Here is a 16,266-nt window from a genome sequence, read left to right on the forward strand (position 1 = left end):
GTAAAATTAATTCAGTGCAAGTAGCAACTCCCTACAATTCACCAGCAGCTTTTATACATTATCAGGCACCTTTTTCCTATCTTGTGATGTGAATTTTGGAATGAAAGAGGACCTGTAAGAAATCTTTATGCTCCTCAGATTTATCATAAAAACTAAGCATCCCAATGAACTTGGATGGATACTGCAAACCAAGGAGGGCCCCGAGACACATGCAGTTACACAAAATTCATTTTGTTCTATCAGAGATAGAAGAGGAAGAATGTAAGTGGTAGCTCACTGAGCACCCACAAGAGTTTGTACACTGTGAAGACTGCTCTGAAGACAGGTCTAGATTAACCATTTCTAAACTTAGCAATCTGGTGCTTTTCATGATGAACAACTACTCCATAAAAAGCAACTCTGAATATACATATATATATATATATATACACACACACACTCACACAATTTTTAAAATTTTTCTTTTTAATGTCTCAGTTTGCAAATCTTCACATTTCCATTGCCAGGCTGGGCAAGTGTTTACCATATAGTTAAGTTAAAAACTCAGTCAGTTATAAAAGATAGATGTATTTCCACAAGATAATGAAAACTGCATTTTAAACTCTAAAAATTAATCTGTCTCCCAGATAACACCATCCTTTGTAAGCCGATGAACATTTTGATCTTTTAACTTCTCCTGTATTTATTAATAAGCTTTAAGCAAAACTAAGAATAAAGTTAGTGAACAACGCTGATCTTAAATGATCTCTTACTATACTCTTTCGAGCCAAAAGAGTATCAGGCATTGCCACATACAGGTGTAGTTAAACCATGCTTATTTTTCCCCACCCTCACTAGTTTATTCAGTCCCAGGCAATGCTGTACCAGCTTCTTCAATCCTCCAGAATTTTAAAGTAAAGCAGGAATTACCAGGTAAGTAGCAGCCATGACATACCAAAGAATAATAGAGGAAATACCAATCTTACCTTCACAAACTGGGCAGCACTCCCCCGGGACTTTAACAGGATTTAGACAGCTCTGCCCGCAGGCTGTTGCAACACAGTGCGGATCTCCATTGATGCACTGGCAGAAAGTACAGTCGTCCTCTCGCCAGCGGTCTCCATGAGCTTGGATCTGACCGTTGGCATAGCAGCCAGCAGGGTTATTTACTGGATAAACTGGGTCTGAAATGAGAGGAATTGCAAGAGAACAAGAAGTTTCATCTTCCCTTTGATGCCTAAACTTTATATATGAATAAGTGCAATACCGTGATTTTACATTACCTCGAAATGGTTAAGTGCAGCCACTATCAAACCTTAAAAGAACCACACTGTGGTATACAGCGATAAAATAAGATATGTAACAACTTTGATATTTCAATATTGAAATTTACTGTTGAAAAAGTTAAGCCAACTTAAGTCAACTTATACTGAACATTTATAAATTCAGATATTTAAGTATTTCAATGCCATTTTTGTATGCTACAAGCAGATCTAGTATGGAAAACGTATCTACAAATGGCTGGGTTGTGTTTAAGAGGTTTAATTTTTGGATTTTCTGATTTTGTTCTTCAAAACAAAATGGATCTTAGATCTATTGATCCATTTTTTGTACCAACTTAACAAATTCTGAGGGGAACTGAAAACACCTCAATGAACCACTGGAATGACTCCTGTCAGCCTTGCACCACTATTTTACAGATGAGACCTCTGGCACATTTTCTGCTGGAACAAGGAGCCTGCCTTAAGCTACATCTCATTACAGTTTTGGAGATATACTAGTTTTCCTGGTCAGATTATCTGGCTCATTTTTCAATTTCTTTTCAGTTGGAGCTTTTTACTCTTAAAAGCTACAAGGCCCATTTACCTGCTAGCAATCAAATTAACACTCAGATATATACATAACAGAATTTTGGGGGATATACTTTACATAAGTTTTCTCCTCAGGTTTCATGCAAGTAAATAATGCAACTCTCTATATGCTAATTCATTCACTTGAAATAAAAGCGGCTTTTACCCTTCAGAAAGAACATGTTTCACTCTTCATAAATGCAACAAGCGACACTGATATTAATACTAAAAATATATACATTATGTGAATGTATGCAACTTATCATGGTGGCTAATAAAAAGATAACTGTTAGACTCAAAAATTAAATATCTGAGAATGTACAGTAATCACGTCAAGTTTCCAAAGCAAGCAATAATACAAGTTACATATTAAAGCAAATTCAATATATTGAAAACAATAAACACAACTAAAAGCATTGTTTTTAGCAGACATCAGATAGCAGACATCAAATAAGCACAAGTCATTTAACCATAAGTCAATTATCAGAAAGTGTTAGGTTTGAAGGATTTGGGAGAAAAGAGATGTCTTATCTAAAGCAAGGCCGGGGGAAGGACTGTGAAGTTTCATCAGTCCCCTTTAGAAGGAAGGCAATCCATCTTAAGTGTAGATAAAACCAGTAGCAGTGCTAATAGCTGTTGTCTTATTATAAGCCATTGTACCAAGTTTATGACACTATCAAACTCTGAACATTTGGAGTGAAACTGCATACAGCTTCTGCCTCTACCTGGCATTCACTCCCATTCTGAATTTTAGTGATAGTCTCAATTTTAGCAAAATGGGTTAAGCCAACATAAAAAACAAGTGTTTGGGAAAATAAGAGATTAGGAAACATCTTAATTTTTAAATGTCTTAACTTAGCACCTTTTTTGTTTTAGGATTACCTTGCATCTAGGATCACCTTTGACCTAGGCCAAAATCAACTCATACACAAACAAATGAAGTGAATTTTATCATTCAACTCATGCATGGGATCCTGATTGACACAGGAATACACAGAAAGCACAGAAAAGCCATAAGACTTGTGTTATTTGCAATAGTCTTTTACGTGAGTCAAAGCACAAAGTTCCTGGTACTCTTAAAAGGTCAATAGTATTTAAAGCTATAAATTGAGCCCAGCAAATTACATTTCCTGATGCTGAGGAATCCTACAGGACTTTGAGAAAGAATTCTTCCTGGAGCTGAGGCAAGAAGGGCTTGTGCCTGTACTACACAATGCACAGGAAATTTACCATTTGCTATTCTGAAATTGTTGCAGAAAAGAAGAAAGCATTATATTTCTTTATATTTCCATCATCAAGAAAGTATCAGTAGGAAAAAATTAATCACCTTGAAAATCAGTCATAAAATAACCAAATAGAAAGACAACAGGTAGAAGAAAATGCCACCTCTTCACCAACTAGAAAAGCATTAATGGGTGGGCTGTTAAGTATACACTCTGCCCATTTGAAAGACTTACCTTGTCACTTTAGATGTCACTTAACATAATGCGAGTTATTAAGAAAGGGATCAGAGCTTTTTTTTTCTTTTTAAATGTTTAAAGGAACCAAGAAAATAAACAACATATATCTTACTGTCCAATCATTCAGAAGGGAGAAATCAGAGTTCCTTGATCATAGAATAGTTTGGGTTGGAAGGGACCTTTAAAGATGACCTAGTCCAACCTGACCTTGAATGTTTCCAGGGATGGGGCACCTACCACCTCTCTGGGCAACCTGTTCCAATGTTTCACCACCCTCATTGTAAAAAATTTCTTCCTTACATGTAGTCTAAATCTACCCTCTTTCCATTTAAAGCCATTACCCTTGTCCTACCACTGCATGCCCTTGTAAAAAGTCCCTCTCCCTTTCCAGGCCTCCTTCAGGTACTGGAAGGCTGCTATAAGGTCTCCCCGCAGCCTCCTCTTCTCCCCGCTGAACAAGCCCAACTCTCTCAGCCTGTCCTCATAGGAGAGGTGCTCCAGCCCTCTGATCATCTTCGTGGCCCTCCTCTGGACCTGCTCCAACAGGTCTGTGTCCTTTTTATGCTGGGGGCCCCAGAGCTGGACGCAGCACTCCAGGTGGGGTCTCACTAGAGTGGAGCAGAGGGGGAGAATCACCTCCCTCAACCCCCTGGCTTGATTTAGTGCTACAAGCCCTATCAGAAAAGCACGCAACAGAAACAAGCAAGTCAAACAGTGCTGGATGATTTGATAAAAGACCCTGTAACTTGGCACTCAGTCAGCTGAGCAGAAACTAAATCACAGCCATTACTTGAAAAAGAAGATTGTACTCAATTGTAAGTCATTATCCATTTTATTCTATCTACTAAGGACCTGTCTTAAGAAGAAATTTCCATTGCAGGGCTAATACCAACTTATCATATCCAGAATGAAATGTTAACAGGTTTTCTTGATAGTCTGATTCAAAGGTTGCAAAAATGGAAAAAAATCAACTTTTAACACCGTATGATGATATGACAGAACAATTTATTGATAAATCATAAGATACCTGAGTATTAAAATCATCAAAGAGGACGAAGGACATATCTAGAACTGTAAGTCCAATGTGGAAGATCAGCATCCTCATCTGAGTATGACAGAGCTGATAGGGGAGCCCAGATATAGCAGATATATAGATACATTGTTTATGTATCTATAAACAATGTCATAATGATTTCATAATGCCAAATCTCAGAATATTCACATATGTAAAAAATAGCAATTAGCGGAAAAAAACAACAGATTTCACATGTTCTATAAAGTCAGCAGCTCATACAGCAATTTCTTCAGGAGTGGATTTGCACTTCCTCAGGAAGGGTTTTACCACATCACACGTGCCTTCTCTAAACTTTTTCAATCTGTCATTAAATGATGGGATAGCACTGAATCTTTTTTTTTTCCCCACAGCTTGAAGGCTCTTAAAAGCACAGGCACAACTGTACCAGGAAAGACCAAGTAGTCTAGCATCCTGTCTCCAACTATAGTCAATAACAAACGTCTAGACCAGATCTTAAACACAGGGCAAACATGGACTGGTGTCTCTTTAGAATACTTAAGCTTACAGCATTTGTATTTCAACTTCTCTACATCTGAACACCATGTATCAACCTATCTGATATGAACTGATACACTAAAATATATAAAAATACAAATACTCTTTAAAGAATGACTTCCTACCTTACCCACCCTGATATTTCATTATCCAGATTTTCGTTTTTTAAATCTCTGAAGAAATTTTCAATAGTTTGTAACAGAACAGGCCACCAAAACAGAAGGTCCAACTCTTACAGCTGCCTCTTTTAGACTCATTTTTACAAGGTTCTTTACTTTCCTAATTCTCTGTTGGGAATGAAGCACAACGATAATGGACCATTTGGCTTATGTGCTCCTGCAAGAAACTACAGGAATATTGAAATTAAGTACACTACAAAGGGTGTGACAGTGACATTAATAATTGGATTCCTTTCCTCTTAGGAGGAGATTGGAGATTTCCAGCTTATTTTGCTTATTGGGAAGTCATTCCTAAGTTCACATTTAAACACAAGGACCAGGAGCACTTCACAGGCCTTTGTTTATGTCGTGGCCATAACTTGACCCCAACTGGGCAAGACCCAAGTGCAGAGTACCAGCCCCATCTCCCTCTGCTGGAATCCTGGTTGTATTCTGGCAGAAGATGAGTCAAATATTTTCTAGTGTAAGCAAGAGGGTCAACATGAAAAATTTCCCACAGAATCCTTTTTAGGAGGACTGCAGGCCTAGCAATCAGAGGAGAAGGCTGTCGAACAGGGCAAAGGAGAAAGAGAAAAACATTGAAGTCAGATTACTGCCCTGTTTCTTTGCCATAATTGTAGAGAAGAGAAGGTGTATGCATTGATCTAGCTGAACAGAACAAGACTGGAAGAAGCAGGCTGCAAAGCAATGGAAATGTGACTTACGGCCACCACTGCTGCTTTGGAGAAGCCTGTCTAAATACCTGGTGCAGAAATTAGGAACAATTTCATATGTCCTTTGGGAAGAACCCCCAAAAAGTACTGCACATTTGACCATGTCTGAGGAAGTTCTGATGCAGAAGGGAAAAGAAGCCCAAACAGCTCTATATAAAGAGGGCAGAGCGTCAACATCAGAAAAGCACTGCAAAAAAGACAGCACACTCAGACACAGCAAAAATGTAGAAATAAACTGAATTAAGGAGGAATCTGCAAACTTTAGAAGAACAAAATAACACACTTAGTTGCTCATTTGTATTGAAAAAGCAAATTAAAAAAAGCAGCAGAATTAATAAGCAAACAGGATTAAAAAAGATACTGTACCTTCACACACTGGGCAGCACTCTCCTTCTGGCACATAGTACCTGTCACAGTGTAGCTCACCACACTGGGCAGAGAAACAGATAGAGACTCCACCTTGGCATCGACAGAAACGACAAGCATCCATTCGAAACATGTCTCCATCATAATATTCCATGCTGTTAAATATGCAAGTTGGCTTCACTTCTGAAAGAAGAAGGAGGGGGGTGGGGGGGTGGAGGAAAAAAAAAAAAAAAAAAAAAAAGTATTTTACAGATATTGACAAAAGCAAAATAGTTAAACTCATGTTGCTACTGACAAAAAACAGATATAAAGAGACAGCTGATTTTTTCTTCCATTTTCTGAACTCAAATACTTTTTTATAAGAACACTGTATATTTTATTGTCTGTTTCAACAATGGAAGAAAATAAAATGCTATTAAAAATTACTTTCAGAGCAAATATTTACAATTAAAAATCTCCATGTTAAAAATTAAAATACTGAACGAAGGTTAAGGCACTGGTATTTCTTCATAGGTGTTAAATATTTCTCATTCTGGATGAGCCAGAAGCTACTTCAAATTTTAGCACATGAAGCAACAGATTTTTCTGTTTTAAGAAGAGAGTTTCTGATATTTCTTAAGTGTAATCTTCCTTTCTGCAGGACTTTGTACACAGGTGGACAAATTGCACTAAAGCTGTCCAATCCATAGGGATACGTTTAAAAAAAAAAAAACAAACAACAAACGTATTTTGTGACTGCATGATCTGTTATGCAGAACTGAATGCTTCTCAGTCCAAGCAACCTGGAGCTGTACTAGTCAGCTCATATCTATACTCCCCACAGAAAATAACCTCAATAGTAATAAATATTTATGTGATCACTTTAGCATTTCAAAACCACAAGACTATTTCTTTTATGCTTCCACCTACAGCAGGGCTCTAATGTATAATTAAATCCAAACTTCGTGGGAAACTAAAAGCCTCTGAAAATTCTTAAGTATTTTGGGAAGGACATTGCCTATTTACTTTGATAGCATTAGAGAAAAAAAAAAATGCTAACTAAAACAACCAAACAGCTTGCAGATTTAGCCACCTTTTATTATTTTATTTTATACTGAAGAGGTTTGGTTCCAGATTATGAAGCAGATCCACACATCATTAATACATCATAAGGTCTCCTTAGGGCTTTTGAACTTGCAGTTACCCCATGCATACAAACTTACCTCTGCCTCCACCACCTATTGCCAGCAGAGTGTATTCAGCTCAACCAGCCTAACTGACACCCTACCCACCCCTCCACCCCCACCCTACTGTGCAGCTCCACAGCCCAGGGCTGAATCATTGTGGCTCAAGACACCATAGAAGAAATACTCCAAATTTAGTTTCAAATATAATACACCACATTAGTCATTAGGAAATCATGACTTCAAGTTTCATCATTACATTAATCAATGACTTAAGTCTCCTCCCTCTTCCCCACTTCAGAACAAACCTTTTCGCTTTATATGACACTAGCCCAAGATACCTGAAAGCACCTACCTGAGGTAAAATAGATTCTAGTAAACAGATTTATTTTTTCAGAATCTAGCAGTCTCTAAAGCCAAAGGTTCTGCAAACAGGAAGCTATTTATTTCAGCAGCAAAGTCAAAATTAAGAACATTACCGAACTGTATATAAACCCATCACATTTCATTACATCTGAACTAAACATTGCAAAGGAAAGAAAGGACAGTTGCCTATGTTGCTGATTTCTGTAGAATACACAGAAAAGACTATTTATTTACTCACATGTGTAACACCTAGCCACATAGGGCTGAAAACTGTGCCCACTTTATGGTCAGGTGATTTTTCTTTTTTGGTTAGTGCTGCATCTCACATGGGAGATGAAAAATATTTAAATGAAAACTCAGGATTTGCAGATTCCTTTCCACCCACCCCAATCCTCTTACTTTTGGGAACTGAGTTACTTTTGACAATGATACAGGTTTTTCTTTAAAACTCTAAAGCATTTCAGGGACTCTAGTATTTCTTTCCACATACGCTTCTGTTGAGCTCCAGCCTCAAGTCATTTAATATGATTGTAAAGCATTAGAGTTGAAACTTGGAAGTATCCTGAGCAATGTTTGATTTTTATATGCCTGTTCTGTCTTCAAGGCATAATGTAGAATGCAGCATTAAAAAAAAAAAAAAAAAAAAAAAAAAAGAGTAAGAGGAGGAAATACCACTGTGTCCAGGAAAACAGCTATGACCTCATTAGAAAGCAATTCACATAAACAAACACTTGAGACATATTTCAAGTTTATGTAGCTCAAGCTGTTAGTCTAAAAACCTTCTCAAAAAGGAAGAAGTGCCAACACAACTCAAAAGGCCTTTAATTCATTTCCTTCTGACTTTACTCTTTTGATTGCAGCGTTCCAGATTTTTACTGATTTCCCCCCGCCCCAAACAGTAGATCTGAATTCCTGCTAGTTAGAAGTAGAAACGTCATCTTCTATGAATTATCATTCATTTTTAAAATGTCCAAACAAGACCAAGCAAGGAACTGTAAATCCTGAAAGGAAACAGTCTGTTTTATTCCTACAATGAAAACGACCATAGAATTTCACTATACATGTATTTTTACCATCCAGATTTATGGCAGTGTATACATTCATACTAAACTATTGACCTAAGCCTATACAACCAGCTATGAGACAAGGATTACTTTTGTTAGAACCATATATAAGACTGCAGTCTTAAGACTCAGTCAAGCCAAAGCAAGCACTAAATGAAGAAGTCTAGCTTTAGATACTCATAAAGTGGAAGCTTAATGAAAGAGTGAGAACCATGCCATGGAATTGTAACAATGCATTTCTTCCACCACAATATGCTGGAAGATTCTCTCATTTATCTCTTTTTTAAAAAAAAAAAAAAAGTGCTAATTTTATTGCTTTACTGATCTATGTATGGCAGCCACAAAGGAGTGAAAGCTAACATTAAATAAATGCATCTTTTCCTAAATGCCAGTAACCATGAATTCATTGTTCTGCCAATAAAGAGAATACTACAGGTAGAATTCTTCAAGTACCAAAGCTTCACTGCGTGATAAAGTAATTTAAATTGACTGAACTTCACAGCACAAAGTGCTTAAATGTATCCGAAACCCCAAATCCCTTTTCTGATGCAGACTACCACAACGGAACAGTAGGCATGAGACAGGTACCCAGGCCATGGATTCGTGAACATGAATTCTGTGTCTGCCAGCTATCAGATAACCCAGCAATACAAGATTGATCCAGACCAGCCACAGACTCACAACGGCCCATCTATGAAAGGAGCCAGGACAGAGCAGACGGTACCCAGAACAATACAGAGTTTACACTGGCTGTGGAAGGACAGCTGGTATCACATCGCTGCTCCTATATAAAGTTAAGAATGACTAAGAGACTGGACTTGATTTGGCATTAAAGTTCCTGCCACAGAGTTAAATAAGAAATAGTTCTGGCACAAGTTTAGCTCTACAGATCTCACAGCCACGGCCTTTTTGTTCTGGGAGCGAGAGCCCTAAAGTCAGCATTGCAGCAAACCACACAGCCTCACAGTACACAGACACAACCTGTGCTTACTTCTTAAGACCTTTATCTCCCATCTGAACTGCAAACAGACAATCTGTTTTATCAAATCAGTTTTCTAAGGTATTTTACCTTATACTTTTAAATGTAATCAAATACGGTTCTATTGGCTGAACTAGCCCAAAATAAAACTTCTGTTATTGAGATTTCTGTAGTTTCCCAGTACTTGTGGTTTTCTTTGATTAGAGTCATGGAACAGCTCAGAAACACATGCAAGTTTGGCAATCCATCCCTTGCGAGGCAGCAATTCTGCACATGGTTATGCCAAGTGCATGAGATGCTGCAGGCATCAGCCATCTGTAGGCAAGTTTGGGCATTTTCTTTTGTAGTATCAGAAATTCCAGCCCTCCCAAAGCGGAAGCGAGATTCAAAACAATTTTCTGTTGTTTAAAGGATTAAAAGGTTCGTGATTCCAGCACTTCGGACATTCCTTCAGCATACAGAAGGATTTGTACCAGACTCTTGGAAGGAACTGGCGCAAGTGCTGTGAACTTTCAATTAAATGAAGGGAAGGAAACTGATAAACTTGAATCCTGTGTCCGTATAAACATAATACGGAAAAGCTTTCCATTTTTCAAAAGCTGTGCTGATAGGGAGTTTCATTGGAATTAGCCCATAACAACGTTAAAGGACAACACACTGTATGCTTTTGTTTCCTTGCAAATATATAAAAACAAGCTAGGTAGAAAAAAAAATATTTGGGTTCTTACTCTTCAGGTTGCACTGCTTAGTGCAGTGTATTCCCTATTAATACAATTGCAGGGCCATTCTGAAAGTCCTTTGGTCCTGCATCTTTTAAAAAGGTCATCCAGAAACAGAGATATCAGAATTAAAACAAACCTGTAACTATTATTTGTAAATCAATGCAATTATTTATGCATGCACAGCTTAAAGGAAAGAAACATTATTTTGTGGCACCTGCAGTCTCTAAAAAGATATTAAAAGATACTCAGGATGCTGAGGAAAATCAAATTCAGCAATTCACCTTTAAAACAAAATGGAAATAATCAGATTTTTATAGTAAGGTTTCTAGCAGAGAAAGTCTACACCATCACATTAGAAACCACTTTTATATCCAGCTGTCACAATCCATATAGTGCTGACTTTCAACAACAGTCTTAAAATTTTCTGTCCACCTCAGCAGCAGATCCCAATCCAGTAATATTTAGGCAGCTTTTAGAAGACAGCTCTTGCGTAGGTTGCTATACGTGTCTTTTTTACACACAGCAGACAAGACTGCGAGGTGTTCCCCATAGAGACAGAAGACTTACTTCCAAGTCACTGTATGGGGTGGAGGTTGCATCATGGAAAAGAGCAGGGAAAGATCCCCCAGCAGAATCAGCTCTACCTAATACATCCCTGGCTTCATCTTTCCTTTAAAACCACCAGTAATGGAGAAACTGCAACCTGCCTATTAAACGATTCCACAGTTTTAACTACTGTAACTAAGCTCAAATCACAGCAAGGGTAATACAGGTTAGACAGAAACAGCAAACAAAGGAAGTTTCCCAAGTTTCATTACTTTTCCCATCTTTAAGGTATATGTCCTACTGTTTTTTACCGTCCTCCAACGTGCAAATTTGTTGCTAAGAGGACTCATCCTGGGTGTCCCTGCCTCCATCCTCTCTTACAGATAAAATGCACACACTTCTTTCAATTTTAGTTTGTCTTCATCAGGTCATGTTTTTCTGTGTTTGATTGTTTCTGTGGCTTTCCTCTAGGCTATCCCCTGTTTGTCTACACCTCCTTCTGGCAATTAAGCAGTGCTACTTTTTAACACCCTGCAGTAGGTTACAGCCCTACCACAGAAAACCACCAGGACAGCCAAAGGAGGAGCCAGGGCCACCAAGGGCCATGGCTGTGCTCTAAAACCCTCAAACAGTGACTGATTTTCTCAATAAAAATCACCAAGCAATTCTTGGAATCAAGCCATGTTCTTCATAACAAAGGAATGCATTTAAATCCCAGTAGTCTCTGTCAGTCTATCACAGGAGAAAATAGATGTGATCAGTTTAGCCCTAGGCTTGTTACCAGGACACAGGCATCTGAAACAAATCTCAGCACCACTAAAAGGTACTGGCATAGCCCATCATTCATTGCCAGTACATCTGTGATAAGTCTCCAGTGCATGAGAGAAGTTAAAAATTGCAGGAAAAAAGAATCCCCAAACCTGTAACACAAGGCTGTGGTTTGGCATTATAATAGGTCTAATCATTTCTTCCATTTGTTGAGAAAAATATTTAATTCTAACCTTGTACTCTAAAGCGTTGGCAACTTTGTCCAAGTTTAAGCATCTAGAAATATCTGTGAGTCAGAACATTACTGAAGACATCAGCTTACCAAGAATATTCACTTTGGCAAAAAACCTTACTACTTCAAAGTAAATACTAGAAGTATTTACTTTATTTAAAAAAAAAAAAAAACTTTTAATGCCAGACAGAACTGCACCATCTGGCATCTAATATTCTTTGTATATGACATACCATCAGTTCCATCGAATCCATCTAGCATCTTGTTTTTCATTAACTGATATGAATGAAAGAAGTGAGTTAGACTTTGTCCTTATGTTATTTAAAACTCAGTCTCTACTACCCCCTGGCCAACCCTCCCACTCATGGTGAACCACTGCTAAAGCTTTGAGTTTGGTTTCACATCCAGCTATGGTCCTGACAAGTACTACCCCTCCTCTTTTATTTATTTACATTTTATTTGTATGTATCTACAGACTGAATATTTTCACCAGGCATTTTGGGTTGACTGGCCTTTTGATTGGCCTTCACTTTTCTGCATCTTCCTTTTCCCTCCTGTTTTAAATGTAGTTGGTAATGGCTTGCATTGTTTCAGATACTTTTCCCAATTTGACTACAGTGAGTATAATCCAGGTTCAGAGGATCTAAAACATTTGACTTGGTTTGGCAGACTGACCTGCTTTTTCACTAGACTAGACCAAATTCTCACACTGCTTTGGCTGATGATAAGCAATCATTTTCAAATACTGTTCAAATGTTCTGACTGAAGAAAAAACAAGCAAACCTAAAAACCAAAACCCCACCCCACAACCACTAAATCTCTCTACCTTTTTGGCATCAGGTTATCTTCCTTTAACATTAATCTCCCTTTTATTACTTATCAAACAGTTTGTTATCTTTTGCTCCTCACAAGCTGCATTTTGCATCTTGTTATTTTTAAGCGGGTGTCTATTTAAAGTCAACCACAAAATTCTGTAGTTTTGGATGCTGAGAGAGAAATATGCAGTAATGTTTAATTAGGATCAGGACTATATTCAGTTCTCTGCTCCGGGACAGACTCTGTTACCTTGGTCAAATCCTTATTTCTTAAGAGCACATGGAAAATAAGTTTTATGAAAGTGCAATGTAAGTTCTGTCAGGATTAGTGCAATAAGTAATGGGAACTCTGTGCTAAGTAGCTGGTGTCTGTGAAGTGTTGGACTCCATTCTTCCTTCTTTAGTGAAGATTTTCTTTGCTGACCCGATATTCCTCATCAAATCCCTTCACTACTCATTGATGCTCCCTTTAGAAACAGGTGATTCTTATTTCCCTTTAGAAATAGGGGAATCACCTTTATCCTTTTCCACACCATGAGTTTAATAACAGAACTGCAATTGCTGTGAGGAGTAAGTGCATCAACAGGTGGCAAGAAGTGTAATTAAAGAGGGATTTTAATCTCTCCTCCAATGCAGTACCACTGTATAGAGACACAAGCGTGAAGAAAGCCAGGAGGCATAGAGAAAAGAGAAATGCCTCATTTATGTCAGTGGTATCTTCTCAAATGAGGAAAAAAAATTACACAAGCAGTTATAAAACACAGGCTATGTGTCACACCAAGTGAATGAGCTTGATGATTTAGGAGATCCCTTCTATACCACCATGTGATCATCAGTACAGCCTGAAAAAGCATTATAGAAAGGGTCACAGTCTTATGTCCCAGGGGAAGTTGTCATCCTTTCTTCCTGGGATCAATGCCAGTTATTAAATGGTAGTCCCATTCTCAATGGACAGGGCAACAAAAGTCTACACCTCACCTCTGGGGGAAAGGGACATTAAGCGGGGCTCCAGAGTGACTCCTGGCAAGGCTGGACTCTCAAATCACAGCTTATACTTGGCTATGGCAGAAAGCAGCCTGGTCTCCTTGACCTTGGACCACATGAACACATTAATGAGGACCACTGTCATACATGCAGTTTACCATCTTTCATAAAGCAGAGACCCTTTTGAAGTAGTGAATGTATTCAAGTAAACTTACTGAGAAGTGGAAGCTCTGACTGACAGAAGGAAGCAGCTGCAAGATGCTTGGTAATAGCTCTCTCAAATTTCTAAGGCACAGTTCGCAGTCAGTATGTGCTTTAGCACAACTTACATTCAAGAGACCCATGCATCAATACCTAATTAGAGAACAGGCAAGTTTGGATACTCTCTTGTTTCCAAGCACTTCCACTCTTGCTGCACATGCATCTTTCAATCTCTTTAGATTCACTTGTTGATATTTGTAATTTAATACTGAATCAATTTTTTTCTTTACAAGCTCTCCCATGAGAAAAGGCAGCACATCAGGATTAGTAGACAAAAATCCTGATGAGTAATATATTTTGGGTGGATCAGAAGAAACCTTGAATTAACTTTCTGTAAAATGCAGGATTTGGGGAAGGACTGTATCTTGGGAATCTCCTGCTCAGTTTTCCCCAAATTTATATCATATGCTACCCAGTATTCTCTAGACAGAAAGCAGATTTCAGGTTAAGTACAAGCAGGGAAACTGCATGGCACGTGGAATAACCTACCTTTAAACAAAGCAATATACACTCTCACTTTCACTGAAACGTGCACTCTGTTACAATGCACTGCAACATACAACAGGTACAACCTCATTTTCAGTTTCATATATTAAGATGAAAGTATTTGCTATAGATTTCCCACATTGCCTTATTTTTCTCTGTATTACCTCACACATTTCAGGAACAAGCACATTTGACTATGGATGTAGCTCTTCCCCAAAAACTTCACTACTGAACACCACTATACTAATCTCTGATTCTCATATGCAACAAGCTGTGATGTATATAGCTACATCAGCTATACCTCTAGTTACACTATTTTATAGCAGCCAGAGATTTAAATTCAGCAATTCATGCTTCTCTGTCTCCCTCAGGCTAGAATTCTCTTACATGCACAACCTGGGGCTTGCCCTGAGGGTCATCAAGAAAGTAAGATTAGGAGAAACAGCCAGCCATCTTCTAAGCAAAGACTGACAAAATTATATCACCATTGCTTTGTAAATCAGCATTTATCAACAGTTCCAGAGAGTTGCAAGGTTTAATCTATAAATTAAACAGTAAAAACCCTTCTTCTGACAAGTGAAAAGGAGCAAGAAACAACAAAGTTGCAGCCATCACTGTCGCCTGAGCTATCATTTTGACACCCGAAGACCAGGCAGGGTATGCTCTGGGATGGCCCAGCTACTCATACTGGATAAATCATGACAGAGGAACTTCATTGTGTCAAAAGAGAACTTTGGCTTGATTCCTACCACCATTTAAACAATACAGAATGATTTTATTTACAAAGATGCTTTCCTTCAAAATAAAGGAATCAATACATGCCTTAAAATTGACCTTTTTAACTGATATTTGGGACAAGAACTGCATTCTAACAACAGTAATACTTGTGCATTAATCATAATGATTAATTCTTTTAACCACAGGTGTTTTAAAAAGCACAAATTTATGTCTCAAGTTAGTGTAACAGTTTTATGTACAATACTCTGACCTCTGCATAGATTCATGACGATTAAAACGTCACACAAAACTATGAGGAGCATCAGCTCTCTGTAATATATTTTTTTTCTTGACACCAATGAGAAAGTTGTTCTCAGCTCTTTCTAAATTATTTCCTGTAAAAAAAAATCTCAAAAGAATTGAAAATATTCTTCTATACAAAGACTGAACAGCCACAGACAGTAGGTACTTAACAACAAGCTCCAATTAAATAAAAATATCAGGACCGTTTCCAAGCAGGAGTAAATGTTATTTTAGTGATAAATAATGTTTATATAATTATATAACAAAGAAACAGCAGATTACATGTGATGGGAAGCTTAAGGACACACCCAATATAAATCTGAAGCATGAAAATAATGATTAGCATATTACTGCTGTATTTATAATCAAACAGGAACAACAACAACTGCATGATGTGCAAAGACTGACTACTGTAGAAGTCTCTCTCACCGTAGATTAATATGCTTTTCTAAGACAGATAAACCAAAAGCTAGTTTGAGAGAGTGTGTACTGGTAACAGATAACCACACAAAATCTACAGATATATCAGAGAGCTTCTAAATCAGTTTTACATTAAAACCAGGAAAAATGTTTGTGAAAGAATGACTGATCTGTCCCAAAAATGCTAACAAAGAGAACATACTGTAGAGTCTCTACATGACACGTTATTTTGCTGCCCTTATTCATTAACTACCCCCTCAACACTGGCCAATGCTCCCAGCCTCCCATACGCCCTCTGAACATGCAACTCTGCATCTATCGCA

The 16,266-nt window shown here is 37.9% G+C and overlaps 1 protein-coding gene across 1 annotated transcript in view; it reads right to left on the bottom strand.

Moving 5' to 3' along the window:
- CRIM1 (cysteine rich transmembrane BMP regulator 1) overlaps window positions 1-16,266 on the bottom strand; it is a 197,094-nt gene that overhangs the window by 62,502 nt on the left and 118,326 nt on the right. Inside the window, exons 6-7 of the mRNA XM_082308005.1 lie at window positions 6,118-6,300; window positions 966-1,163 (exon numbers count right to left, since the gene is read on the bottom strand). Of these exons, the coding sequence (XP_082164131.1) occupies window positions 966-1,163; window positions 6,118-6,300 (381 nt within the window). The remainder of the gene's footprint in view (window positions 1-965; window positions 1,164-6,117; window positions 6,301-16,266) is intronic.

The sequence above is a fragment of the Platalea leucorodia genome, assembly GCF_965183815.1.
Source record: "Platalea leucorodia genome assembly, chromosome: 3".
Lineage (NCBI taxonomy): Eukaryota > Metazoa > Chordata > Aves > Pelecaniformes > Threskiornithidae > Platalea > Platalea leucorodia.